This window comes from Pseudopipra pipra, chromosome 4 (genome assembly GCF_036250125.1).
Source record: "Pseudopipra pipra isolate bDixPip1 chromosome 4, bDixPip1.hap1, whole genome shotgun sequence".
NCBI lineage: Eukaryota > Metazoa > Chordata > Aves > Passeriformes > Pipridae > Pseudopipra > Pseudopipra pipra.
The window spans coordinates 12,424,610-12,452,382 of NC_087552.1; the positions used below are offsets into that span (position 1 = coordinate 12,424,610).

The window sequence follows — 27,773 nt, forward strand, 5'->3', positions numbered from 1 at the left end:
TATATGCAGGGAAGGCCAAGTAAGACTGAGGCCCTTTTATTTCCTTACAGGTGAAGCTACTCCTCAGTTGGCATACACAGTCATGAAGGTATGATGAAGTAATAATTCTGGTTCCTGTCTAACGTAGAGCTCACTAACTTGTGTAGGAAAAGGTAACGCTTCCTGTATTCTAACTTGGCTTAAAGGCCTCCCACAGGGAGAGGTGCAAGTTTTAGCTTTTTGACTACACTGGATGCAGTCTACCAATCCTTTTTTCTTTAGCCAGAACAGTATACAGAAATGTGAGATTCATGGCTGAAAATAGCAAGTGAGTCAGGAACCGAAAGCTTACTGAAACTAGAGTCATTGACCCAGGTTTAATCTTAATACTTGGTGATTTCATCTAGTCTTTCACACAGTTCAGCTATGTAGAAACCATTAAGATGATGGCAAACCCTACTACTTTTCCACCTTTCGACTACAGATGGCTGTGAGAAGTTTTAGGGTTTACAAATGTTAAAGCAAACTAATCAAGACAAATCAAAAGTTTTTATTTAGTGTAAAGTCAGAAATACAACATCTTTAAAATGCTCATAAGTTAAATGAAGGCCACAGTAGTGGGATGTAAAATCGCATAGAGATGAAATAACTACTATATACACACTGATGGATAAAGTATCACTATCCAATCTACAATACAAACCCAGGATTTTAAGGTTACTTTATCTTGGGAAGTTGCTGAAGTCTAACAAGCGCATGCTCTGTTACCAGGTGAGCTCCTACAGTGCAGATGGAGATGGGCAGTGACGTGGCTTTAAAGCTACAATGGCTGGGATGCGATGCAACCTTCAGAAGTCAAGTGCTTGGTGTGACTGTTCTTTGTTTAATGCTCAAACTCTGGACTAACCATGTGATCTACTCTACCTGCTAGCATTAATTTAGAGTTCCAGTAGTGTGAGAGAGTAGTCCATAGAAGATTAAAAATCATTTTAGACGTTTACAAGAACCCCATGACGCAAAGAGTATCACCCATTTGTGTCTTGGTGGGTAAAACATTTTTCATCATTTGGTTTCTTGACCCAGACTTCTAAACAGCCCTCGAGAGCAAACTATTAGTGCTTTTTTGGCAGTCTTTTGTCTTTGCTGACACTCCAGTGAGCACTGTAGAGCCATTTTAAATGCGGAGAAATGGGAAACCTCACCTTTTGGAGGGGGGAACCTCACAATGTCAACTTACTCTTGAGACACAGCAGTGCTTAGCTGCCAAGAAACTTGGGGTTTGAGAGGGATTTATTCTACTAGTCCATTGATTCATTCACAGCTAGGTTGAAAGAGATCCTTGAACTAGAGGTTTCCTTTTAAAAGGTCAAGTACAATGGCTTAATTACTGAAGAGATACTCAGTTCTAGCTAACATCCATAAATAAATCTGCAGTGCTGCTGTATGGCAAGATGAAATATGCAACTAAGTACTGATAAAACTTACACTGTTGTTTGTATTTCAGCTTCTGCTCTCCCTTAATACTGATTATGCTGGACATGCTGCCTCTATGGGAAGTGCTCAGACCCATAATCTGGGCTAAGCTCCCTTACAAAACCTGCTAACAGCCAAGCCAGTAAAACCAGCACCTTGGCACCAGGCACTGCTCAGAGCAGCATGGTTTTGAGAGGCAAAAGCCACCTTCATTCCACTGCAGCCTTCTGCCTTACATGTTTTTATGCAGTGCCTCAAGAGGCACTTCACAAGCTCAGGCTGTTGGGCAGGAAAACATCTGCTCTGAGGCCTGAAGCAAATTTGGCACTTCAGGAGGAAAGTAAAAGGTGGGAAGGAAAGAAGACTTCTCAGTTCCTCACTGCAGATTGCTCACAATGAGCACGAGGAACATTGCTGACCTTCTGTTTCTGAAAAGCTAATCACTAAGGTTTTTACAAAACTCTTCATCACACAACTGAAAAACCTCAGGAGGATCATAGGTTACGATGCTGTGCCTGATAGTTCTTCGAGGAAAGGGGAAAGCAAAAATGGTTTCAAGTGTACATATTACAACACTCCCATACTGCATCAGTTTGGTATTTCCCTGATTAAGTTGCCCTGTTCCTCTTTCCCTTATCCTCCCCCTTCCCAAAAAACCTTAAGTGTTTTTCCGTATGCAAGCCCTACAAACAATGTCATACTGTTATTACTTCACAGAAATGCTTAACTGGTTTATAGGTTCTTGTTTTAAGTTGCTTTGCAGAGCTACGAACAGTACTACACAATAATTAAATATATTTCATGTGAAAAAAGTGATGCAATTAGACTCTGAATATTTTTATCAAACAGGGCTTCAACACAATATTGTAACTTATTTTGCTAGTCAAGAACTCTACCCTAAGACCTCAAAGAGTGCCAACAGACCTTTGTTTAACCTCACAAACTGAATCCGATTTTTAACAAGATATGCTCATTTTTAAAACAAATATCAAAATTTAGTAGTTATCTACACTACATTTGCACATTGCTTAATCTTAATACACAAACTTACGTCTCCTGTCCAAGATAATGCTCTTAATTCTGTTTATCACTGAAGTTTATAATCTTTAAGTATCCAGTAAGCCACAAACTAAGGTATTTTAGCTCATGTAGCCTATGCCAGTTAAAACAAAAAAAGACAGCAGCAATACAACAGCATCATCTATGAGTCAGCCCTTACTTCCTTTTGCTTTTTGTGTCAGTTGTTTGGAAAACACTAGACGCTGACATCAGATTTTCTATATACTGTCCAAGAACTTGGTTTTCTGATTTCAGTTTCAAGTTTTCTTCCTTAACAGCATCTACTCGTGCTGAGAGATCTGCGAAGGTGATATTATAAGAGAAGTATTAGACACTGTTGCATGCAATAATTAATATGTTCTACGGGCCTATATCAGACATCACACCTTTAATGCAGGAAACGTTACCCTAAGGTATTATGTTAACACAGTAATATAAACTAACATTCTGCTACTAAAGTTTTATCAAAACCCCATTTTTCCTGTATTATTTTGTAGTACAGTATTTGGATAAATTTCTTAAACGTACTCCTAGTCTGTAACTTTATTTTTTTCTTGAATTTTTGAATTAAGCTACTGCAAACTCAGCTACTTGGAAACAGACTCAAAGATGTGTGTCAGCTAATAAGCAACAAATTAACTGTATCACCCCTCCTGCTTGATGTGTATTATGAGAGTCGAGCAAACACAATTCTGCATAAAGAGGAAGGAAAAAACCTAGTTCCAAGATCTTGCCTATGTACCTTCAACTGCTTTAAGTGACATACTTCTGGACACTGTGCCTAAGGTAGGGCAGAGCAGTGAGGTTCTCTTCTTTTGCTTATTACTGTGTGCTTGTAAAAAATCTGATGTGTCAAGCTGCTAACCTTCAAGTGTGTGCTGCAGTTCCAAAACTTGATTAATAAGCCGTGTTTTCTCTTCTAATTCCACCTGATTCTCAGCCTCAACAGCTGCAATAAATCATGAGAGTTTTAGTGCAACCTCTGCAAACAGTTGGAAATTATATTAAGTAGAAAGAATAACAAGAACATTAAGAACTTATACCATCCATGTCGGCATTCATCATTGTAGAATGGGCTCTTTCCACTTTTGAAGAGCGTTTCCTTGAGAGATGCTCTGCTTAAAGAAAAGAACATGGAGGCAACTGTTAATGGAACTGCCTTTATATTTGGCTTTTAGGTGCGTTTTTCTAATTGGCAGTGAAAGGCCTGCACTTAAGCCTAAGGCAAAGGAACACTCCTTACCATTCTTTAATTATTTTTCCTAGGGCCTTATGTGGTATGTAACTGTGGTTCTTCGAGTAACTATGCTTCTGTTTACAAAAATGACCGATCCAGACGCCTCTAACGCATAAGATATCGCCGTCCCAGTGATGTAGTTGCCGCCTTCCCAGCACCGATCATTCTGGAATTGGCTATTCCCAAACGCAGGAGCCGAAGGGCCCCGCTTTGTCCCCTTCCCACCCCCCTTCGCCGGTGCCCGGGCCCGCGGGACAGGCGTGCCCACGGCTCCGGGGCTCCGCGCATCCCCAATTCCCGGCCCCATCCCGGCCGCAGCCGCAGCCGCAGACCCGTGCTCGGGGGCCGGGGGGAGGCAGCGCCGCAGAGGGGCTGCCCCGCGGGAGCCACACGGCAGCGCCGCGGCCCTGCCCGCGCCCCCACTCACCCGCCCTTCCCTCCCTCCACCCACCGACCCACCCGCCCACGGTCCCGGCGCTCCCTCCCGGCCTCCCGCCGCTCCGAACCTGCCGCCTCCCCGCGGGCTGCGCCCCGGCCCGGCCCGGCCCCGCTCCGCTCGCACCGCGCCTGCGCCGCGAGGGGGCGGGCACGGGGCGGGATGCGGGCAGGAAGGATGGAGGGAGGGAGGGATGGATGAATGGATGCGGGCGGCATGTGGGGGGAGAGGCTGCCTTCCTGCGGCCGGGGCGGCGTGTCACAGTTTGTGCCTGCCTTACGGGTTGCTGAGCCGCGCCCGGCCCTTTCCCGTTAGATCCCGCCGGGTTGCCAGTAAGATAACGGAAGCAACTAGCAAGAACGCGATTAAATTAAATTAAAGGAAGAATGTTTTCCACTGCGAGGGTGGTGAGGTACTGGCGCGTCCTGAAGTTCTGGATACCTCATCCCTGGCAGTGTTCAAGGACTAGGTTAGATGGAGCTTTGAGCAATGTGGTCCAGTGGAAGGTGTCCCCGCCGGTGGCAGGGGGGTTGGAACTGGATGATCTCTAAGGCCCCTTCCGACCCAAACCAGTCTGTGATTCTGAATAAATGCCAACATTAATTTGTTCTGTGCTCACACACTGCCGGTGTTCAGAGCAGTGGTCCTCTCTGCATAGCGTTCACAAGAAATCGAGAAAAGGCAGCTGTTCCCTGGTGGATAACCCCTTCGGATTCAGGTAGGTTGGCAAAGCCTGAGGAAGGTCAGAGAAAACCGACAGTGTGTGTGACTGCTGTGAACTCTCAGGTGCTCATATGTGGAGCTCTGTGAGAGAGGAGCCTCACAGCTGGAGTCCATCAGGGTTTACCTCTGCCAGTTCAGTGCCATGTATAATTCGTTAGCTGCTTCCAGTCTGGCAGATCAGCAAGCCTTTTCCACAGCAGTATCTGGATTAATTGTAATTTAGCTCCTTTCTTCTGGATCTCACAGCATGAGAGATCACATCACGCAGGAAGCTAAGTAACTTCACGGAGTTACTCTCATCTAATAGCTCAGTAGCTCCAAAACTACACTCCCGTGTCTTCGTTCTTTCCCTGGTTCCCTGGAGGGAATAACATGCTGCACAGGGTCCTCGCTTTGACCTCACAGCACAGTCTGTGAGCCACAGTAAAGGAATGAAAAACATTCAGGACCAGAGCTAATTTTAGTGGCTTCACTGAAGTGACTGCACTGCATAACTTGTAGTACCTTTGTACCATGTAGTTTGAACCATATGTTGCAGTGAAATACATCCATATTGTATCCCTAAATTGCAGGAATATATCTAGTTATAAATAAGTAATTCGATGCTATGCAGATACACGGGAAGATAAAGGCATTTGGGAAGTGAGCCCTCTACTGTATTTTTAAGTACACTTCAGAAAGTGTGTATTTTCAGTATCCATATCTTCCGGCTGCCTCCACAGTATTACTATCATTGTGTTAATAACTTTTTTAACCTTACAATCAGATAAATTCAGACTAGACTGAATGCTATTCAGGTTATGAATTACTGTAATTAGAGTCCTGCTGTCTGTCTGTACTGGAAAATTAGTCTGTTTTCAGTTCCATTAGCTAGTGTGCTCAAAAGTATATCACCTTCTCTACAATGGCTGTTTTAAACACACCAATCCTTATTCCTTGCAAGCAGTCCTCTCAGGTGGTTGCTGGGCTTTAGGAGCTTGTTAGTAACTCTCCTTGATTGCTGTTTTTACAATGACGAGTGCTTCTCACACTGTTTTGATCTTGCTTGCTGCACCGGCTGTGTGGCAAGCCTGGCAATCAACAGGTTCTCACAATTCTTTCTAATGAGACAATCTCCAGCACTTTGATTAACAAGGAAAAAAAATATGGCCAGAGTCTGCAGGTTTATGCAGATGGATGGAGAGCTTGCTTATCTGGTGAGGAACTTGCTGTGTTTTATACTGTAAGGCAGGGGGGAATATTGCAGGCTTATCTTGGGGAAATGCACCTCTTTACTGCAGAAATTCCACTTTTCTTGCTGTATTATTTTCTTGCTGTATATTGTATTATTGTCTAAACTGTCCCAAAATGAGCAAAGTGGGAAGATCCTTGATGTTAAATTACAGGACAGAATAGAAATTAGACATATTGGCTCCTATCCTATTGTAGCCAAAACAGAAATAATTTCAAGAGCTGCTAGTTTACCTACTGGTTCCTCTTTGGTACCTCTATCATTGAGGGTTCATTCTACTTTGTGTGGTTGTGGTTTCTGACTGTAGTATTTTCTTTTGATTCTTAACTCTGATTTTTGAGCATGAGCACCAGGATGGAACTCCTTTTCAGAAGTTAACCTATGTGAGAGGCTTTTTGGTTTTCCTTTAGAGAAAATTGTCTTTTTCTGAGCCTCCACTGTCAGCATTGCAGAGAGCAGATGGTGTTTTTAGTCTACAGAGTGCTATGTGTTACTGGGTTAGTGTTAAACAGTTGCACAGAAGCTTCCTTGGGTTTGTACTGCTGTAAACTCAGACATACTGGATCTCACACAGTGCATCTTCCTGCTCTGAGTGCTTAGTATGAATCCCTTTTCCCTAATAGATAAGATTGTGCAGCTGGCACGTGCTCCTTGGCCCCAACATTTAGAAACTGTTTTCTTTGTGACCTGGCTGTGTCCCAGATCCTTATTGTGGAAAGATTGATGCACGTTGCCCTATTTCTTTCCCTGTCCTTCATCCCCTGTTTCCCAGGGAAGTATATTTAAATGCTGGGGCAGCAGGGAGCAACTCTACTGTGCACAACCCTGATCTGCACAGTCCAGGGGCCAAAACTGTTGGATTGATACTGGTGGGTGCACATTCCACAGAGAGGATGCCTAGATCATCCTGTGTTCCCTTAAAAAGGTTTGCATTCCTAACTCTCCCTTATTTTCTGGTGCAAAGAAATCAATTCCAGGATTCTAAATATCCCGTGCATTAGCAGTTTTAAACAAACAAACACCAAAAAACACACACATAAAAACCCCTCGAAACACAAAGCAAAACACATCCAAACCTAATACACTACAGAAAAAAAAGCCCACATCCCAAAGTATTCTTTCACGAGAAGTCAACCAAAACAAGAGAAGTTTAATGTATCACATGACTTACCTATTGGTTTTTCAAATATCTTACCTCCCCTCACCTGTCTTGCTCTCTGGGTAACAGTATCAGTTACATTTTTTGTGCTCTTTAAATTTGAAGATTTAGGTATTTAGAGGATAACCAAAACAATCAGGTTCCTTTTATAATGCAGAATGTGCCCTAGGGAAGGCACAGCTATGCATATTACGACACCAAGTTGTGTGGGAGTGTTGATCTACTGGAGGGTAAGAAGGCTTTGCAGAGGGCTCTGGACAGGCTGGGTTGAAAGGCTGTGACCAACAGTATGAGGTTCAACAAGGCTGAGTCCTGCACTTCAGCCACAACAACCCCATGCAGTGCTACAGGCTGGGGGAAGAGTGGCTGAAAAGTGGCCCAGTGGAAAAGGACGTGCGGGTGCTGGTCCACAGCTGGCTGGACATGAGCCAGTGTGTGCCCAGGTGGCCAAGAAGGCCAATGGTGTACTGGTCTGTATCAGAAATAGTGTGGCCAGCAGGACCAGGGCAGTGATTGTCCCCCTATAGTCGGCACTGGTGAGGCCACACACCAAGTGCTGTGTCCAGTTTGGGCCCCTCACTGCAACAAAGACATTGAGGTGCTGGAACATGTCCAGACAAGGGCAGTGGAGCTGGGGAAGGGTCTGGAGCACAAGTTCTATGAAAAATGGTTGAAGGAGCTGGGGTTGTTTAGCCTGGAGAAAAGGAGGCTCAGGGGAGACCTCATCACTCTCTACAACTACCTGAAAGGAGGTCGTAGCCAGGTGGGTGTTGACCCTTTCTCTCAGGTAACTAGGGATAAGGGGAGGGGACGTAGCCTCCAGCTGTGCCAGGGGAGGTTCAGGTTGGACATCAGAAGGAATTCCTTCACAGAAAGGGTTGTATAACACTGGAACAGGCTGCCCAGGGAGCTGGTGGTGGTGTCATCATCCCTGGGAGTGTTCAAGAAATGACTGGACATGGCACTCATATCATAGTCAAGTTGACAAGGTGATAATCAATCAAAGGTTGGATGATCTCAGAGGTCTTTTCCAACCTAATTGATTCTATGATATCTGTAGAGTAACCAAATACTACCTTGCATTTTTGGGGTGTGCTTGGTGTCCCCTTTGGCTGGGGGTGGCCAATTCAAGCCCTTGTATAACAATTCTTGCTTTTTTCGGCCTGTAGTATTTTGTTTGCTCTTGTGTTAGAAAGTGTCATGTCTTTGTTCTGTGAGTTGTTAGATGGCAAGTCTTGCTTGAGGACCATTCCCAGGAGAACCTGAAACAATCCTTCCAAAGTCTGCCATCTGTTTGAGAGGGTTCTGGCAGCATTTGCTTCACTATGGTTTCCCCACTGACTGGGTGGAGCAAAATTAATGAGGTTAATACTAATTATATGTAACTGTGAGCAAACTGGTCATCTTTGCTGCTTGGCTGTTTACTTTGAGTCTTTGGAATATGCAGCACAAGGCTGAGAGATGGGCCACAACCTGTGTTCACAGAGCTTTTTTTTTATTGGTTTTGTTTGCAAACTTAGTGCTCTCTTCTTTGGAGAACATACACCTTATTAAGAAAATTAAATAATATTCCCAAACACTGGAAAATTTTTTTCTTCTGTGGAGCAGCATAACAACATTCCAATAGCACTGTGCAGTTTAAAAGAAGAAATAAGAGTATTCTCTTTGTTACTAGAAATTCTTGAACACTGCCCTAAGTTATGTTCCACTGTTTGGTTTATTAAACTGTTTTTACATGTCACACTAGATTACTTGCTTCAGATGAGTGGATTTTCTCACTGAAGAGTTATAAAGAGAACTCGTAAGTTCTAGTGCTGTGTCAGAGCTCCTGAAGTCAAAACTGACTTGAATGTAACTAAGAAGAGGTGCTAAACCCTTTCTTTATTACTAATTTGTTTTATATTTTCTAAGGCATTTGGTTAAAGCAAAGGAGGCATTCATAACATTGTCATTATATTAAATTTGTAGGAAAAACACATTTCACTTCACAAATGCAATTATCTATATATACTTGTACCCTAAGTTCCAGTTAGATTTTCTAAAACTAGCTGATGCCACTGGCAAAAGGAATTATTTTATTCAGCTTCACTGAAAGAGCATTTTTTTCCTTAAAATACAATCATCTCCCCAGGATGTGAAGCATCGTTAACAGTTTACCTGAGTACACATACACGTACAGTTACTAATGGAGAGGAGAGGATTTTGTTGCTCTGGACTCAGACTCTAAGCCATTGCTGCTTATGACAGATGTTTTCTGACTTTCTCTTTCTAAAACTCTGGTGTACATCTTGTTTTTCTCCATGGCACACAGAGCAAACCAACAAGCCTTTGACTTCCTTTTTGGCAACATTACAGGCACCAGAGGCACCTGCGTCAGCTGACTGATGACAGAGGTTCCACTGTTCCCCACTACAATAGAAATGTATTCTCCTCTCCTCTAACTGAGGAAGGCATTGTACATATTTCTGAGATGAGTTTGCTATTTGAACTGTACTGTTTCCTCCTTTGGCTAGTTATTGCCACAAAGAAAAAGACAAAAAGGAACACAGATGGCTTAATCCTTTTTCCCTGCAATGCTGACTTGTAGGACCCCTTACCTCAAATCTTCTTGGTTTTGTTTCTCTGCAGAACTAACAGGCTCTGAGGTGGTTTTTTTCATGTAATGTTGCTTTACACCCAAATTCTCTGCAATTCTTGTTACTCTTTCAGAGTAACCTCAAAAGGCTTTTGTAGCCTTGTGCACTTCCTTGTGCAAATTTCCAATTAGGCACTTCTGTCAAATGCAGAATTTGAGTATTTCTTGGTTTGTGCTTTTTCCAGCCTAATCAAATGACACAAAATGAGCAACTACTTTGGCTTACATTGTTCTAACTCTTGTCTGTGTCCTTAGTTATTGTGCTTGTTTTGGTTTTGCCTTGGGTCCTGAGTGAGAATGGGACCTCATCAGATGACATAACCTGTGAGCACACAGTTGGGATAAAAAAATGCAGCCTCTTTAGAAAGTCTACAAAAGGCAAACTTCAGAAAGTGATATTTTTTCTTTACCCCTGAAGAGGCCTGCCTTCATATAGCTACATATAGCTGTATAGTCTACATATAGCTGCATCCCATCCTTTGCAAGATTGAACATGAGTGCAAATGTTCTTGTTTCTACTCTGACTCCACAAAAACCCATTTTTAAACAGACTGAGGAACTGGACCCTTTGCAGCTCTAGGCTGTGAATACCAACATATATGACTGTTAACACTGTCTTGTTAACAATATGATCCCCCTTGTAATCATTGGCTATAGGTTTGCCACCAGATTTTTTGGAAGGATGTTTAGCAAGGTTCCATAAAGCTTTTACTGGTAACCTATTAAGATGAAAAACTGTTTTGTCTTTCTGTAAGTTAGGCCCAAACATTTTGGAGTTTATATCTGCTTTTAAAAGGGTGGGTTTACATGAGAAATGTGGTAATTAGTGTTGGCTTTCTGTAGAGTATTTGGAAAAAAGAGTATGATAATTTCTAGGTACTTTACAAAAAGGAAAGAGTGCCTTGATTTACTTATTCAGCATTGATCAGAAGTACAATAAAGAATTTTTTGCAGCTGTTGGACATCATCTCACTGTTTTGTTTTACTTCTGGTTTAATTTCCTCTGTGTTTTTGTTTGGGTAGGTCATGTTTTGAGGGAACTTTATCTAGAGCTATGAGTTTCTAAATTAAAAGGTATTTAATTAAAGGTGAAAATATTTTCACAAATGCCGTTAGCCAAAGCTTTCCTTGATTTCATGCACTGCTGATACTGCTATTAAAATACTTATCGAGGAGTTTCTGTCTTGCTACCATTTGGTCTTTGTCTTGATTTACGTGGAAGTGTTTTATTTTTGATACCTGCATACTTAACAAATAGAGAAATATTGCTGTTTTGAAAGAGCTATGGCTATTAAATATTCCTGCATTGCACTCGGTTAATCAGACTCAGTAACCCCTGTTGCTTTGACACAATGGCTTTTCACTGTACTAAGGAAACTTTGATATGAAGGCTGTATTCTGATTATGCATCAGATTGTAGATATGCAGCATGTTGTTCTGCTTGTCTGTTTAGTATCTTTTCCAGTATGTTTTAAGAAACAGAGGGGAAACCTTATGCAATAACAAATGTGCTCAAGTTGCATGTAAATCATTATCATTCTCAGACAAAGTTCACTTATGATCTACATACTGCAAGCCTAGTTCCTTTATTCCATGCTTGAACTTGCTGTTTTCCATCCTAAGGAATCTTTTTGTTTCTCTCACTGTGTAGATTTTTAGCTTCCCTGCTCTTCTGGAATTGATGTTCTTCTCCAGCCTTACAGTTACAGCTATAAGGCCCACCCCACTCTGCTTGTTAGCTTCAATGCCCTAGAGTTACTGTCATTAGTCTTAACTTCAGCTGGGAGAGATAAGAAAGACTGTTTCCTACAAAGTGTATCGTAGTCTCTTCCTATTATAGTTTAGGGATCTTCTCATACCTTTCTAACCTCCAGGTGTTGCCATCTGGCAGAAGAAATGGACCCAGGTTATCATGTTCACCATGATACTTACTGTATTTACCTTCTGTGCCTTCAAGCTATAAGCCTGCCTGAAAATGTCACTTATTTTCAGTTATTCTGATTTTACTTCTGCTTTCTGAGTGATTGTCCCCACCTCCTCACTACTAGGGAAAACCTGTAATATTGGTAGCAGATCTTTAATAAAGATGCCTTGTTTATGGTCCTCTGTGTTGTGGACATAAGCCTTCTCTGACCTTGGGTGTATTACTGCAGTCGAGAGTCTGGTAAATCTGAAGTGCTCAGTTTACAGCAGTGACATCTTTCAGGGGCTGACTTTGGTACCCACTGTCAGTAGGTGCTTGAATGAGAGAGTTTTTAACCTTGTGCCTCTGTTTTCTCATGGGTAATACCATTTTCCAAGCTGCGAGGGTGCTGAGGTTAGAGCAGTAAAGGAGGCTGGTGGGTGTTTGCCTTCTAAAGGAAGTGACTTGTCTTCTGAAAGACTAAGCAAGCTATATGGCAAAACCATCCATCTGTGAGACAGGGCAGATTCAAACATATCCTGTGTTATGGAGTCATCCCTAACTCAAATGGAGTTTTGCAACTCAGTTCTGGATGTTTTGCAAGGACAAGACAATCTTGTCACTGAATGCTGCCCCTCATTTGTTCTTGAGGTGTTACCAAGTGCAGGGCAAGTCATGAAACAGTGTCTCTCTCATAGGATACCTTTTCCCTACTCTTCTATACCCTGCTACAGGAAAAGAGTGAGATTCACTGTCAGGAGAACCCTTCATTATTGCACAGCTTGGGCCAAGGTCTGCCAAATTGTCTTCTTGTGAATAGTTCAGGTCAACCACATCTTGATGTCATAAGGCTATATTCTGTATAAATGAAGTGCATTCAAATATCCAACTCAACACCATCACACTAATATTGAATTGCTAGAAAATTGTGTTCTAAAAATAAAATCAACTCAATTTTTTTTGTTTTGTTTTTTATATAGGACATAAATATAGCATGCACAATAATGTTCTTTATGCTAAAAAAAAAAAAAGAGAGGGTAGGGAGGGAATAGGACTCGTATTATTCATACATAAGCCCTCCTAGCTCCTGTGAATTAGCACAGCTCTATGTCAGCCATGCTGACGTGATCAAGTTGATACTTTGGCCACACCTTTCTAAATAATTTATTTTCAATTCATATTAACTTACTTCATTTTTCCAGTATGTAGAATTGTCCTACTTCCCCTTCCAAGTAATTTTTATTCTGTAAGTTGGGTGGGGGAGGGAGAGGCAGTCTTTGTAGTTTCTTTTAAAACAATTAAATGCTTAATAGTGGAAATTTAAATTATCAGCTTGTTTCCATTACTAATGAATTTGCAACACTTCTTGTGAGCTCTCCTGAGAGCATGTCAAAGAGGTTATTGTTCTGTATTCAGAACATTATCTGTATTTTACTTGATAGTAGTAACTACTGAGTTAACCATTCTGTAACACTGTCCCTCTAAAAAGTGAAAGGCTCTATGTGCTCAGTTGATGAATGTATATTACTATATGTTAATATGTGAAAACTGTGGTACCCTCCATATCCCCAAAATCTCAATTCTTAACAAATCACAAGGCTTATTCAACCACACAACTAAAAAAAGTTTATGTGAAGACATTTGCTAAAAGTGCATTGTACCCAGTAATCACGATCTATGAATTTGTCTGCTCACACAATGCTATTATTAAGCCCATGGATTCTGCATTGTATCAGTAGAGTACTGCAGTTTCTTACCTGAATCGTCGGCCAAAGAAATGTTGGTGAAAGTGCCATCCTCCTCATCCGAAGGTAACTCCATTTTGCTGCCTTTTTCCCAAGTTTTTGAGCTGTGTTGTTAAGCATGGCAGTTGTCAGCCATTTCTGAGAGCACACGTGACTTCCCTGGTTCAATCTTTAATGAGTCCAGCACACAGGTGTTGTTGTGTACTGTTGGCAGCTGCACACGTCTTACTCGATGTGGTGTCTCCTCTGAACCTTGAGCTCTTTTCCGGAAATTGTTGAGCTGCAAGGTGTCTGAGTTCTAACTGCTTTGTCAGACATGTGCTAAGCAAACACTGTTGTAACAGGTTCTTTCTGTAAAAGAACTGTGTATCCACCCTGGCTGGCTTTTTGTTGTTGTTGTTCTTTATTTTCTCTAGGGCTGCGTGTGGAGTTTTGTTGGAGGGGTTTTTGATAAAGAGGAGAAGTAAGTTAATGTTCAAAAAATGTTGCTTACAGTCCAAAAAAATGCAGTGAACACTCTTGGGAGCAACAAATTTAAAATATAATCTTTGAATACTTTGGAAATTGAGTGATTTTATTTACATGAACAGTTGCATCAAAACCAATCAGGTAAGGTGAACAAGTGAAGTTAAATAAGTGAGCATCTGATGCTCCATGATAGCAGACAGGAGGAAGGAAGAGAAATCAAGTTCACAGAAGACCCCACTTTAGTCATCTCGTTTTGCTCCTGAAAGAATGTTGAACATAATTTGAGCACATAAACTAGAAATTTTCTGAATTTACAGTTTGCCTTTCACACTTTTGGGCATAATCTTGATTTGGACTCCTGAGACAGCTTCTAGGTACAAAGAAAATGCATGAAACTTTGCAGGACAAAGGGCCTAAGATACAGAATCACAGAATAATATAAGTTGGAAAAGACCTCTGAGATCATCGAGTCCAACCTTTGACCAATCACCACCTTGTCAGAGTGACCACAGTACTAAGTCCTGTTGTTTTCTGAACACCTCCAAGGGCGGTGATTCCACCACCTCCCTGGGCAGTCCATTCCAATGTTTAACAATCCTTTCTGAGAAGAAATTCCTCCTGATTCTATATCATCCATAACATGCCCAGATTTCAACCTATCAACTATATACCTATATATGTCTGTATACACTACACAAACAAAAATGCTTGTTGAATTCCTGTTGTCCATGACTGGTGTAAGTAGAGCCGTCCATACTCATTTCTCCATGGTGTGTGCAGTATACAATGGCAGTGTCATTTAGCAACCAGCATTGTATATGCATTTCAGCATCACAGGCTGTTCTCACCCAAAATCAGGTCCCCTTGAGGTACACGTCGTGTTTCCCTGTCCCTCTGCACTACCTGCCAAGTGCACCCAGGTCCTTGAGCAAAAACAGTCCCATGGATAGGTTTGCCTTTGCTTGAGACAGGACTAATCCAGACTGTCTTTCCTAATATATTCCTCATATGCACAATGGGGACTTTTTCTCCATCTGTGGTATGTAAGGGTTCTGACTGGGCAGGGACAGCTTGACTAGGAGAGCCTTTGGTGTTAACTAACCACATGGCCTCTGCTAAATATAGATCCCAGTGTTTGAAGGTCCCACTCTTCATTGCCTTCACTGTGGTTTTTAGCTGTCCATTGCACTGTTCAATTTTCCCAGAGGCTGGTGCATGACAGGGAATATGATACAACCAGTCAATACTGTGCTCTCTGGCCCAGGTGTTTATGAGGATATTCTTGGAATGAGTCCCACTCTCGGACTCAATTCTCTCTGGAGCATCATATCGCCACAGGACTTGCTTTTCAAGGCCCAAGATGGCTTTCAGCTCTGCCATCTGACTTGGTCCACCTTATCCCTCAATGGCTTCTGCAACTCACTGCATGGGACTCCATATGGCAGCTTTCCACGTTCAGTTTGTCCCTACGATGCGACAGGAGCCATCAGTGAAGAGAGCATGTTGCCTTTCATTTTCTGATAGCTGATTATATGGTGAGGTTTCTTCAGCATGTGTCACCTGCTCCTCTTCAGATGATAGACCAAATATTCACCTTCAGGCTGGTTCATGATGATCTCCAAGAGGCTCCAGGAAGGACCATTCTCCCTGGTTGCAATGCAGAGCATGTTTTTTACGTCCTGTCCTGACTGGCCCAAGGGCTACTGCCTGAACAATCTCTTGTTTGATCTGTTCAAAAACTTGTTGTTCACAAGGCAGAGAAGGTTTACAATCTGACTGTACTCTGGGATGTGCAGCCTCCAAAAACCCACAGCACCTAGGAAAGCCTGTGTTTCTTTCTTGCTCGTCAGTGGAGACATAGCTGCTGTTTTGTTAACCACATCCATTGGGATCTGGCAGCATCCATCTTGCCACTTTACTCCCAGGAACTGAATTTCCTGGGCAGGTCCCTTGACCTCACTTTGTTTAACCCCCAGGTCCTTTTCCACTGGGCAGCTTTCCCGCCACGCTTCCCCCCAGCCTGTAGCACTACATGGCATTGTTGTGGCCAAAGTGTGAGACCCAGCACTTGGCCTTGTTGAACATCATACAACTGCCCTCAGCCCATCAGTCCAGGCTGTCCAGCAGATCAACACTCCCATCCAACTTGGTGTTGTCTGCAAACTTACCCAGGGTGCACTAAATCCCCTCATCCGGATCATCAATAAAGATATTAAACAGGACTGGGTTCAATACTGAGCCCTAGGGAGCACCACTAGGCAATGGCCACCAACTGGATGTGGCACGATTCACCACCACTCTATTGACACTATGTGTTGGAATTGGTGCAGGAACTATAATGGAATGCTGCTAGTTAGGTTTTTTTCTTCTGATCTTTTAAATGGCTTCATTTTAGCTTTGCTGCTGGTGTCAGTGATGTTACTGACAGCTGCCTTCAGAGATAATTGCAAAACAAGCATATCTTGCATTTTCAGAACTGTGTTGAGTTACTCATTTTTGCTTCATATTGATCAGAAGCAGTTCAAAAGTTACCTTACTGGTTTTGAGGTGCCCTGAGCAGGGCCAGGAGTTGGACTTGATGATCCCGATGGGTCCGTTTCAACTCAGTGTGTTCTATGATTCCATGATTCTTGAGTAGTATGTGTCAAGAGACCTACTGGATTAATTCCAGATCCTTGAGTATCACAAGGGGGTTCTGGATCAGTTGTTTTGTTTGTTTGTTTTTTCAGTGATGCAGCAGCATGCTTCAAAGCACTCATGATGATGATAAAGCTAGAAAACATTTTGATCTTTTGTCTTTATTATGTCTTTTATTGTTCTCAGGCATGTTAAGTACAGTAGAAGCATTTAAGCAACTCAGGTTGGAAGGGCAGTTTCTAAAAACATATGCAATTATACAATCTATTAATCTGTTACCTCTAAATTTTGTAAAATCATATGCCTGTGGAACCTAAGGGTTGCATCTTGTCTGAACTGTGCAGCCCTCATCTAAAAGGTTTAATTAATTTCTTGAACCTGTTTCAATATCGTTCTACTGTACTGGCCGTATGGGTACCCTCTGATAGATACAATTTCCATGTAAATTATTAGCTGGTTTTAGACAGCCTGTCACAGTAGCCTAGTGAATATGGATGTTGTGCAGTTGTTATTCATGTCTAGATGAAAGGCATTAGCGAAAGTGTTGCAGAGTAAAAGCTGTACTTTAATAAGAGCCAGTAAGAAAGGCTCCTCAGGGTGAAGGAGAAGATGACTCAGGGAAGAGTTTGGCTGCCTCCTGTGAGAGATGCCAGTCCCTGCAATTTATGGAGTCAGACTCTTGGTTTTGTGCCAAGTGCATTCCACTCCATGTGGCACCAGGAGCAGGTTACCTGAGGAGATTTTCGTCCTGCCTTAGAGAGTCAAGACTCCAAGGCTCAAAAATAAGGCTGCTTTGCAAGTGTTTCAGAGCTCATTAAAGCTCCCTTTGAAAGAAGGGTCTTTGGACAGATTGCTTGTTCGCTTCATTTCCTCGATCAGTGCTTCTGCCTCTGAAGGAGGAGGGAGCAGAAGGTACAGATACATGTGTTTGGGTGCATGTATCTAGCTGTGTTCACATGTATGAAAACAAAGACCAGTGTGGAACTCAGGAGCTGCACTGTTTTACAGAAACCCTTTGCTTTCCATGAGGACGAGGGAATCAGGTTTGTGGGAGACCTACACAGCTTGCTTATGGAAGTGGAGACTCATTTACCAGCCAAGAGAGGGATGGGGTTCAAAAGGAGTCTACAGATGTGATCTTATTTCTTTCTTGCCCAAAAGATTCTTTATGTTTAAACATACAGCTGTGTTCTATAATTTTAAAGGCACTGGTAGAATTATATCCACGGTTTGTTTGGTTTTATGAGTGCTATGGTGAGAAACATTTTCTTTGGTGGTGGCCTGATATTTCATTAGTGAAATAATGTCTTTGGACAGGAGGTGCCATGTTAATGTAAGGTAGAAGTACCCATTTCTTGCTGTCACCGTGTTTGTTTTATAAGGGAGAATACAGAGGAGCAGTAGCAGACAGAGGAACTCTGACCAGCTTAAAAGGAAGCTACATAATGGAGTTAACTGTCAGGCACAAGGAGTTCAGTTATTTCCATGTGTGAATTATTTTCACTGGAGCAGTGGACATTAATGTAAAAGTTAATTTGGTTGTAAAATATCAGTTCATCTTTCTGAGGGCTTCATTACCAAGTAGAACAGAGGTTGTGGAGTGCTGAGCAGCTGTCTGGCTGCCTTTTAAAATAGGTGGCATGAACTATCAGAGGAGGCTGAGGGTAGGGGAAATATGGGGGCAGCATCTTCTACAGCTGCTCCTGAGCCATTTGTTTGACTTTATAGCAATAACATCAGCTGATGTAGCCATGTGCTGGCCCAGTCTCAATGAGTGCTGATAACAAGCATATCAGCAGATCACTGTCTGGACATAATGGTCATGAAAGCAGGAGATAAAAGCCCAAGAATGTCTTCGTGCTTGGTACTGAAATGATTCTCCAAACTCAGGGTTTTGTAGTTGGTTTGTGTCAAGGACACACTTGTAGGAGTGTTTAGGACCTTGGATTTAAAACTCTATAGCTAAATCTGCCTGGTAGTAGGTTCACTTTCTTATAACTGTAAGTACCTTGTAACTGCTTTCTAATTAAAGTGATTTAATTAGTGAAGTCAGCTTCCACCTGAAGAGGAAGTTGCCTCAGAGTCAAGTATGAATTTATGGAGTATTTTAGCTAAACCATAGCATGTGCTCGAACTCCTATTTATACCAACAGTGTAACAGTGCTTATAGGATGGTTGAGGCAGACTTCAATGCCACTCTTTTTTTTTAGGGTTCAGTCTTGCACTTACAAACTGAGCTGCAACACCAAAACTTTCAACAGCCATGTTCACCTGCTCCCCTTGTTTCCTATTAGTGCTAATTTGTTATCTCTGGAAGTCCACAGCTGCTGGGCTTTCCGCAAACACTTTTCAGTGGCTCTGTTTCAAATATCCTCCTAACTTGGAAATGCAGGAGGGAAGTGTGGAATCAGAGACAGGAGTTTAGTCACCTGAGAGACATTTTTGCTGTCTGCACCACTTGGCAAAACCTGCTGACTCCTCGTTCCAAAGGTGTAATTGTGTAGCGGTGCCTGCTCTTCTCTGATACTTTCTGAGTATCAATAATAGAACAGTTAATTTTTTTTAAAAAGTCAGAAAATCACTTAAGTAAAAGAAGGTTCCTGTTGCTTTTATGGAACACTGGGACAGAGTTGGAGTAGTCTAGGTAGATTAGATCCTTGTTACAACACAGGTATAATATCTGATCTTCCATCAGGTTGCAATCTTAATGTGTTCTTCTGCTTTTGTTATACAGTGGTTTGATCAAGAGTCTAACTTGAAGACAAGTTTTACAAATGTGGATGCATATGATGTAAGCAATACAGTACATTAAGCAAGCCACTAAAAGATTCTGAACTGAGAAAACTGTGTTTTGCATTCTTAGGAGATATTGTACCCTTCTGCTTTTAGTCAACACATTTAAAAACAAATGCAAAAACATTCTTTTTGATTTTATTTTTTTTCAAGTAAGACAATAAGCTTTGAGTAAAGAGTAGCATTTGGATTTATTTTTCTTACACAAAATGTTCTAAAGATGCATCCAATGTATCAGTTTCCCACTACATAGAAACCACAGCATTTTAAAACTATGTGCCTTGTTAGGAAATGACAGCTGCCGGTGCACTTCTGTTTTAATAAACTTTGGCAGAAAGGAACTGTGGAATGTGTTTAGTGCATGCTAATAAAGCAGTAATTGTGCTGGTGAATTCACAGCATGTTCAATGCTGGGCTGACTGACACTGTAGGACAGTAACCTACTCACAGAACAATGGTTTACTAAGATGGTGACAGAAGTGTATTAAATGTGATATTCACAGATTTAACCTGTAAACTGAGGTATATTTATACTTACCAGTAAGTCTCCTAGGTGTGTATTTTCTTCCTCTGCTTCCCTTTTCTCTCACCACTTACCAGTTTAAGGTATTTACAAGCCATGTTGTGGCTGACAGTCTTCCAGATTTTGAGATAGACTTTGAGACAAATGAGCATCATTATTTGCAAATGCTGCTTCTGAAGCTGCATCCAAAGTCAGCCACCTGGCAACTGTCTACAACAACTACCCACTTGTACTCATATCCACTGATTTACTACATTTAATTTTCATGAATGCATATGTGTTTTTCTTTTCTGCATGAGTAATTTTTTTTAAAATTTGGATCTGCTGTCTGAAAATGAGAGACTTGTTCATAACATCTGGTAGGTATGCCTTAAAACAGACCCACTTTCCTTCACACTTGTCCATTCTACTCTCAGATTTCCTGTCATGTGTCTGTCTAGACTTGGAGAACATTTGCCTGCTAAATTAAAAAAAAAAAAATTAAAAAAAATTCTACTGCTTCAAGTACTCCATAAAGTTTAATTCCATTATGATTCCTGTGAAACCAGACAGTGACTGGGCGATGGTTGAGCCCATCTATATTTTACTGGTGTGTGCTTTGCCATTTCCTGTTACTTTCTCTTTCATCTGATACATCATAATTTTTAACTAGGTGCCTCAGCATGTGCAGCCTGCAGCAGAACAGGACTCTTCACCACACTTAGGAATGATCAATCTGCTTTTCTCTTTGAATGAAAGTCTGTTCTGCTTAAGTCCATTGATCTATAATTCTAGACATGGCAGTAATTCAGGAACAGCTTTGGCTCAGATAATTTCTACATCTCTAATAATATTTCACAGTGTTCATTAAAGATACTAGGACAGTATTGGTTAGCTCAGTAGAGAGTACCAGTGTAGAAACTGATGAGACACTGGTTTTCCTTTCATCACTCTATACTCATACTAAATATTTCCTCCACATCTTTCTAATACAGTCATGCAGAAAGTTCAGCAGTGCACAACCTGTCCCAGGGTATGTGTTCCTTCTGCTTTTGACACTGTTCTCTCGTGACTGGCCACTGGCATCCTTCTAAAGCGAGTGTGACCTGTCAGAACATGGGAACTTTTCCTTCCTCTTGGGCCTTCCTAGAGCCCTTCAGGTCTGTAACCAGATACCCTGTTTTCTTAGTTCTCTTCCACAGTGCAGGTAAATGCAAAACATTTCAGACTTTAGATGTGTTGTCATTAAAATTGTCGTTGTTAAATGAATGGGGAAGGTTTAATCCAAAGGAAGTTTGTTGATTAACCAACAATTAAATGGATATAATACTAACAGATTTTACTTCATAAGAGGGTTGCAAAACAGTGTGGATGTCAATGCAGCCACAGAAACTTCCTTCATGACAACTCAGGTGCTGAGATCACTAGTTTGAGTACTCAAGCAGTGTAGTTTAAGCACAGATTTCAGGGCTAGCTGCAGGAGCAGAGTAAGTTGCCTTTCATGAGTCCCGTGCTACGGCAGCAAGGCAGATACTGGTACAGAGTTCAACAGTGTGTCAGCCCACCAGCTCTTCTGAATCTTCTCCCTGAACATTACCATTTAACAGGGGGAAAAAAAATAGGGAAGATATTTTAAAATATTTTGCATTTTGAACCTTTTTTTTTTCAAAATCGTACGTGATCTCTCCACAGCCTGAACTCTGCCTGCTTTGGGCTGGATCAGCTTCATTGCAGATACTCTGACTGGGCTGCTGCTTTAATAAATATTGTTGTCATTTGCGTATAGATGCCCCATCTGAAGATCTTGAGTTTCCCATTGCCACAAACCTGATTTCTAGAGGAATCCCCAGTGGAATGTAATCACGTGGCACATTTGCTCGGTCATTTGTTTCTTGCTTATTCTTGGATATTGTCTATTTGAGCTGCAGATTTTCTTTAATACAAGTCTCCTAGAAGGTTATTGTTGATGGCATCAGTGGCCAAACCTAGTCTGGAGAGATGAATTATTTAAGGTGACTAATGCTTTTAATGGACTTGATGATCAATAGTGCTTATAACAATACAATAGCAGGGAAATCTCAGTTGAGAGAGAGCTCACGTATGAAAAAAAAAAAAAAAAACAATTTCTGAAGAAGGAAGGGATCTTTGGACACATTTTTTCCCCTATGAAACGGGCTATTTCCCAGTGACTTTAATAGAATTGTGCATAGATCTTACTTTTATCATGTGTCTTACAATAGCTGGTGTTTCCTTAAAAAGAATCTGAAATTCTGTGAGAATCTTCATAATTTTATCTTCATATTCTTTTACTTTTAAAATGCAAGACTTGTGATAAGGAGTGAAAGTTTAAAAGAATGATACCTGTGAACTCTGGCAGACGCTGAACACAGGTGTGAAGTATTTGAATTTATTAAGGAAAAATTCTGTTCCTGTAAATCTAATTCTGTGAGTCACAGCACTTAAATGGTGGAACACTCGGTTTGTTCCCATGTTTCACTTTAAAAACTGTTTTATCAAAGCAAGGATTTTTTTATTTAGAAGTTTGAAGGTTTTTTTTGTTGTTTTGGTTTTTGGTTTTTTGGAGTTTTTTTAAGACTCTGGAAGTGGTTACAGGGTATTTATCTCTTATGTTTGTGTTTGAGTGGCTTCCCTTGCCAACTTTCCTGGTGGGAATCACGTCATACTGAAGAAAAAGTTTTCAGTTTTGATTTGGAAAAGCTGCAAGTAGAAGGGGAAAAAGAGAAAACAGTAAGAGTGTAATGAACAAACTCGATTTCCAGGCCAAGTAAACTATTTAAGAAGGAAAGAATGAAGCTTTGACAGTAATGCCAAACCCAGAGATTCAAAAATGCTACTCTGTAAATGGTTCAACCTCAAAAAATAATAAATATTGGGATTCTTTTATTAGCCTTTGTTTCTGTAGCCATGAGCATTAATGCTTCTAACATCTCTTTGGGCCCAAGCAAATATTATTTTTTTTTTTATAGGATATTAAAGCTAAGATGTTGTGAAAGTTTATCAGTTCAAGATACAGGAGGAGATATACCATTATGTTAACACAATGCAGGATAAAACTGCAAGAATTGTAGTGATACCTTATGTAGAGAGAATCAGCTGCAAGGCCCATGCAACAGTAACAGTATGTGAATGTCTGTTACCAAAAAATTCACCAAAAGCCAAGAAAAAGAAAAGTTACTCTCAGAAATTGCAAGTCTAATGATGGAATTATCTGGCATGGACCAGATACTTACCCAAATACCTGAGCATCTCTAGTTTGATGTGTCTGAGAGAGGCATATTTCTGCAGACTAAAGCAAAGCTGTGACATGTCTTTTTCTCCCCTCCCAGCCTCGTCCTGCTTTCTTCCTCAGTATCCCAGCTTCACGCTTCCTCCTCAGCCCTGCTCCTGCTCCATCCTTCTTTCTGGGTGTCTTTAGCTTTTCTTGCCTTCTCAGCCCTCTTTACTTGACCATGTTTCTGTCATAAGTCACTTTGTACAAGTCCTGACTCCTGGTGTGTTCTGGCAGGCCCACTACAGTAGCCTGTGTCCCACAGGGGCAAATTATTATTATTTGATGGGCAGTATCTCACCCCTGTGCTGTGGTTCACGGCTTCTTAGTCTTTGATCATAAATATAAGGCAAGAGTACCTTATCTGGGGAGAGGGATGGGTGGGAAATCTGGCCTTATTTTTAGGAAAGCTATGCTGAACAACTTAATAGGATATGATACCTTCATAGTGGAAAATTACAAATTTCTTTATAATTTATATTATCATGGCTTTTGTCCTTTGGGAATGAAATGCTGTAACGTTAGAGATATTCCAGTGGAGCAGTTTCAGGCAGAAAGTAAAGATTAAGTCTGCATGTACAAGAAAGTAATGGATAAAAAGCTTTCCTAAACTCCATGGATTCTGAATCTGCATGTACAATAAATTAATGGTTTAAGAGCTTTTCTAAGATTCTGTGTAAAAAAAAAAAGGCTTATTATTCTCTACATCTACAGCTAGTGTATGAAGAGCCAGATCCTAAGGTACCTACTCAGGTTTTCCTTTGACAAACTCTGAAGAAGAATTGTGGTTAGGAAAACAAACCAACCCTCTCAGGTTGTGACTCTTTACAGTACTTTTCTCATTAGTCAGATCAAACTGTCAGAGGATGTATTTGCCTTACAAAGGGAAAAGGAAACATCGTTTTTCTAATAATCTTTTTCACAGAAGGTCCCCTTCATCTTTGACTTCCCCAATAGACCTCAGTCCTTTTCCTTGTATTACTTCCCAGTGGAGCAGTAGTTCCACACTCCAGCAGTGTTGTGAATCGACAGCCAGGCTTCAGTGATGAGTTTGACATTCATTAATGCTAATTATTCATGCTCTGTGTGTTATTTGCTTTGCATGTGTATGGACACCAGCTATTTTGTTTGATTATCTGAGAGTGGTACCTACCTTTTTTCTAAAGTCCATTGCTTTGTATGCAAATTATCCTCTCTAGTGAAAGTAGGGAAGAAATTGCCAAGCCATTTTGTGATGTCCCTGAATAAATCTCTGGAAGTGTGCTCCTTGTCATTCAGATAGGGGCTGGTTCAAAGGACTGCTGCATAAAGTGTTGAATTTAATAAATATTCCGCAAACATGGCATGAGATGTGAGGGGTTTTAGGGTGATATCTTTTAGACAGGATTTTAAATCATGGTTCTTTTGGCTAAATTCCAAGATGGACCTTACATGGGAATCAGCTAAAGGATGCAGTACCAGACTTGACTCCTCCAGAAGAGATTTTCCTGCTTTACTCTAAACTGAAGAGCACTGATGTCTGATCCAATGGAGGGCAGCATTTTCTTCTTTTTTAAAAGGAAGAGTTTCTTTCATTTTGTTTGAAAAAGAAGTCTGATTGAGAGACTTTTCAACCTTTTTTTTTTTAATTTAAGTTGCTGTGACAGTTGTTGCTTGGGTCAGCAGACAGCATGGTCAGCTTCCAATTACCAGCAGCTAATGGAGAAATGCATTTTACTAAATCATTGCCTTGATATAGTGTCATTGATTTTAAATTATGGATGAAGCAATGAGTATTCTCATATGCTCATGGAGCAGTTCACAAAGGTGAGTTAAGCTAACACATGGTAGTTGTGGCATACTGGGAATGCATCTGTCATCAGTTACTACAGACTAGCTTGGAAAGTCCAAGGGTAGTTCAGTTGCATTTCATTCAGCTAATATTTATATATAATACCTAATATTTATGTAAAGTTTTTGTAAGTTTAATGGAGTTTTTTTATTTGGTTGTTTGGGTTTTTTTTATTTCTGAGTGGGCTAGAAGGTGGAACTGAACAAATCTATAAAAACTGTTTTGATGGGAACATTTGCTTGTGCCCGAGTAATAAAACTCAGCAACAAATTCTAACACACACAGACCTAGGAAGTCAGACCTCAGCATTTCTAGTTCTGCTTTTTGTTTTTGTTCACCCCTAGTTTTAGCATTTTCATGCTGAGAATCTAATATCCACAGCACACATCCCTAATTTAAATCAGTTTTGTGTGATGAGGCTCAAGTAAGCGATGCAGTTATCATCTGTGCACACAGATTTGAAAAGTTATGCCTTGGGATAGATGAATAAATATTAGGAATTCGGGGTCTTCTGGTAGCTAAGCAATGAGGAAGTAAGAAGTCGTTACTCCAGTGATGGTAGGACATCATCATTTACTTGCTGTAGTGCTCTGGTGTTGCTGAGTCACATGAGAAGCAGGGATTAATCTGAGGAGGTAATTTAGTAGAAATGCACACACTTTCTCCCTCTTTCTGTCTCAGCGTGTATATTGGGGCAAGATATCCAACAATTCATTGTCTCTATATCCAAACTCACCATGAGATTGTCACAGTTGCACATAAATCATCGCTATTTGATCATATCAGATCACTATGTATAGGACTGCACTGTGGTGTAGTCCTGCAGATGAGCAGGGGAGATGCTACTACCTCAAATACTTGATCTCATAGTAAAACTTACCTCTGGATTTAATCTAAAACGCAGCAATTTGTGAGGTTCTTGCTTACAGCTGTGCCAACAGCCCTGCAAAGATGGTCATTCCTAATTTTTTAACTTTGAAATACTTTTGATTTCTGAAAAATATATATTTTTAAATAGCATTTTGCTAGAAATGCTACATAGTTTCTACGTAATAGAAATGGAAAAGTGTGCCAGCATAATTTACTGAAGTGTAGTCCTCCTTAACAAACACGACTCGAGCTTACTGGCAGCTCCTCAGGCCCTGCCCTGCAGTATTTTCTCAAGGAAACTGTGAAACCTCTTTAGTTTCACTACTGTGTATATTTATGTTGTGTACCTTCATCCCTAGCTGCAGAGGGAGATTTCACTGTGTTTGATGCTGTACAAATACGGAACAAAAAGAGGCTGCAATTAAGAGAAACTAAAAAGAGGGGAAAAGTGAGGAAACAGTGAGATAACAGCCATGTGCCAGGCAATATTTTCAGCACACTGACAATCTGACTGTTGTCAAAATTTTCTTTAGGGCTTCCAGGGGGAACTGTGGAGAAAGATAATCGGGCAGTATTGCTGATATGTTGCAACTTTAAGTCATCACCAGGGGAAACACAGCAGAAAGCTCGGGAATGTAAGAGTTAGGCATGCAAGTTTGCATGGAAGTGGGATCAGAATGGAGCATCTCAGAAAGGCACAGGAAGGTGAGGGAGGAAGAGAACTGGGAAGCCTGAGCAAACAAAGTGAGTGAGTTGATGTAGTAGAGAAGCAGCTACTATTTTTGAAAACCACAAGGAGAGAGATGACCCGGTCAAAAAAATGAGCCGAGAGAAATCATCGTTGCAGTAGTATTTTGAAAGAAATAAGAGAGACAAGATTGCATCTGTCAAGGCCAAGGAGAGGAATGTTGTAGTAATCAAGATGAGAATCAGATTTTCAGCTGTATGGAGGGATAAGAAAAGTCATGGCTTAGATATGTTATACAGCAAGAGTGTACCAGAGACACGGGTAGTCTGCTTGTGCTGAACAGATTAACTTCTGATGGAAAGTACAGGTCATCTGTCTCAAGCAGGTGTTTATTAAAACAGTTGTCAAACTGTTCATTTGAGAGGAAGTGGGAAGAAGGGTGAAGAGACAGATGACAGAGGTAAAGAATAAACTGTAAGAAGGTTTTTCAAAGCACTGCTTTCATATGGCAGCACACTGCACCAGAGGTTGGCTGCATGTAGCTGATTATAAGGTCAAAGTTGGTCTTTTTCTTCACTCTTCTCAAATCAGCAGCCTTGGTACTGTAACCTTGCATGAGTATTGTACGTCCACCCTTACGGGTGATTGTTCTCATGAGCTGAACTGAAACATAAGGCTCTGCAGGACTCAGTAAATACACCTCTGCCTCCAGCTCCAACAGAGCAGCTGACTGGGGTTAAATTATTAACCAAGCGCTGTTTATCCATTTATGAGTTTTTACCAGCCCTGTGTTGTGCTGACAGTAACCACTTTCCTAGTCAAGTTTGACTTGATTCTCCTTCCTTACTTGATAACAATGACTGGGTCTTTTAACTATTATTTACTGAAAAATTATGTTGGCTGCAGTAACAAGTTAATTTTCTCCCAGTTCATGTACAAGTAAACCAGTTTGTTTGTTAGAGTTAAGACTACAGACAGAGTCTGGCAAACAAGTGATGGCAGAATTTGCTGTTCTCTGGAATATCTAACTGGACCTTTTCTTCTTCTGATATTCAATCCCTGGAATAAAGCTTTACTGTAAATTAATTTTTATGGTTAAAGAGATACATAATTCT

General features: G+C 41.0%; 1 protein-coding gene and 1 long non-coding RNA gene across 5 annotated transcripts in view; one reads left to right on the forward strand and one right to left on the reverse strand.

Annotated features, from left to right (window-relative positions):
• Positions 1 to 509: 509 nt before the first annotated feature.
• On the reverse strand, positions 510 to 13,743 carry SCOC (short coiled-coil protein). 3 transcript variants are annotated; one of them, XM_064651599.1, is made up of 4 exons: positions 13,593 to 13,743; positions 3,555 to 3,626; positions 3,377 to 3,460; positions 510 to 2,810 (listed from the first exon to the last, which is right to left on the reverse strand). In XM_064651599.1, exons 1-4 carry the CDS (start codon positions 13,654 to 13,656, stop codon positions 2,668 to 2,670), a joined length of 363 nt encoding a protein of 120 aa, XP_064507669.1. In that variant the 5' UTR covers positions 13,657 to 13,743; the 3' UTR covers positions 510 to 2,667. The 3 variants fall into 3 exon arrangements, with proteins under 3 accessions (XP_064507669.1, XP_064507668.1, XP_064507667.1); XM_064651598.1 differs by having other exon boundaries at positions 3,555 to 3,629; positions 13,593 to 13,721; XM_064651597.1 differs by lacking the exon at positions 13,593 to 13,743 and adding an exon at positions 4,255 to 4,356.
• The window catches only part of LOC135412757 (uncharacterized), a 57,273-nt gene continuing 33,913 nt past the window's right edge, over positions 4,414 to 27,773 (forward strand). For both annotated transcript variants that reach the window (XR_010429938.1, XR_010429935.1), the window contains exon 1: positions 4,414 to 4,902. This is a non-coding gene — a long non-coding RNA (uncharacterized LOC135412757). The remainder of the gene's footprint in view (positions 4,903 to 27,773) is intronic.

Bases quoted from the DNA above. Each gene is read 5' to 3' on its own strand.
- SCOC (XM_064651598.1), bottom strand. From the start codon at position 13,656: ATGGAGTTACCTTCGGATGAGGAGGATGGCACTTTCACCAACATTTCT. The intron at 3,630-13,592 runs GTAAGAAACTGC...CTTTTCTTTAAG, and splicing joins TTCTTTGGCCGACGATTCAG to CAGAGCATCTCTCAAGGAAA. The intron at 3,461-3,554 runs GTATAAGTTCTT...GATTTATTGCAG, and splicing joins GATGAATGCCGACATGGATG to CTGTTGAGGCTGAGAATCAG.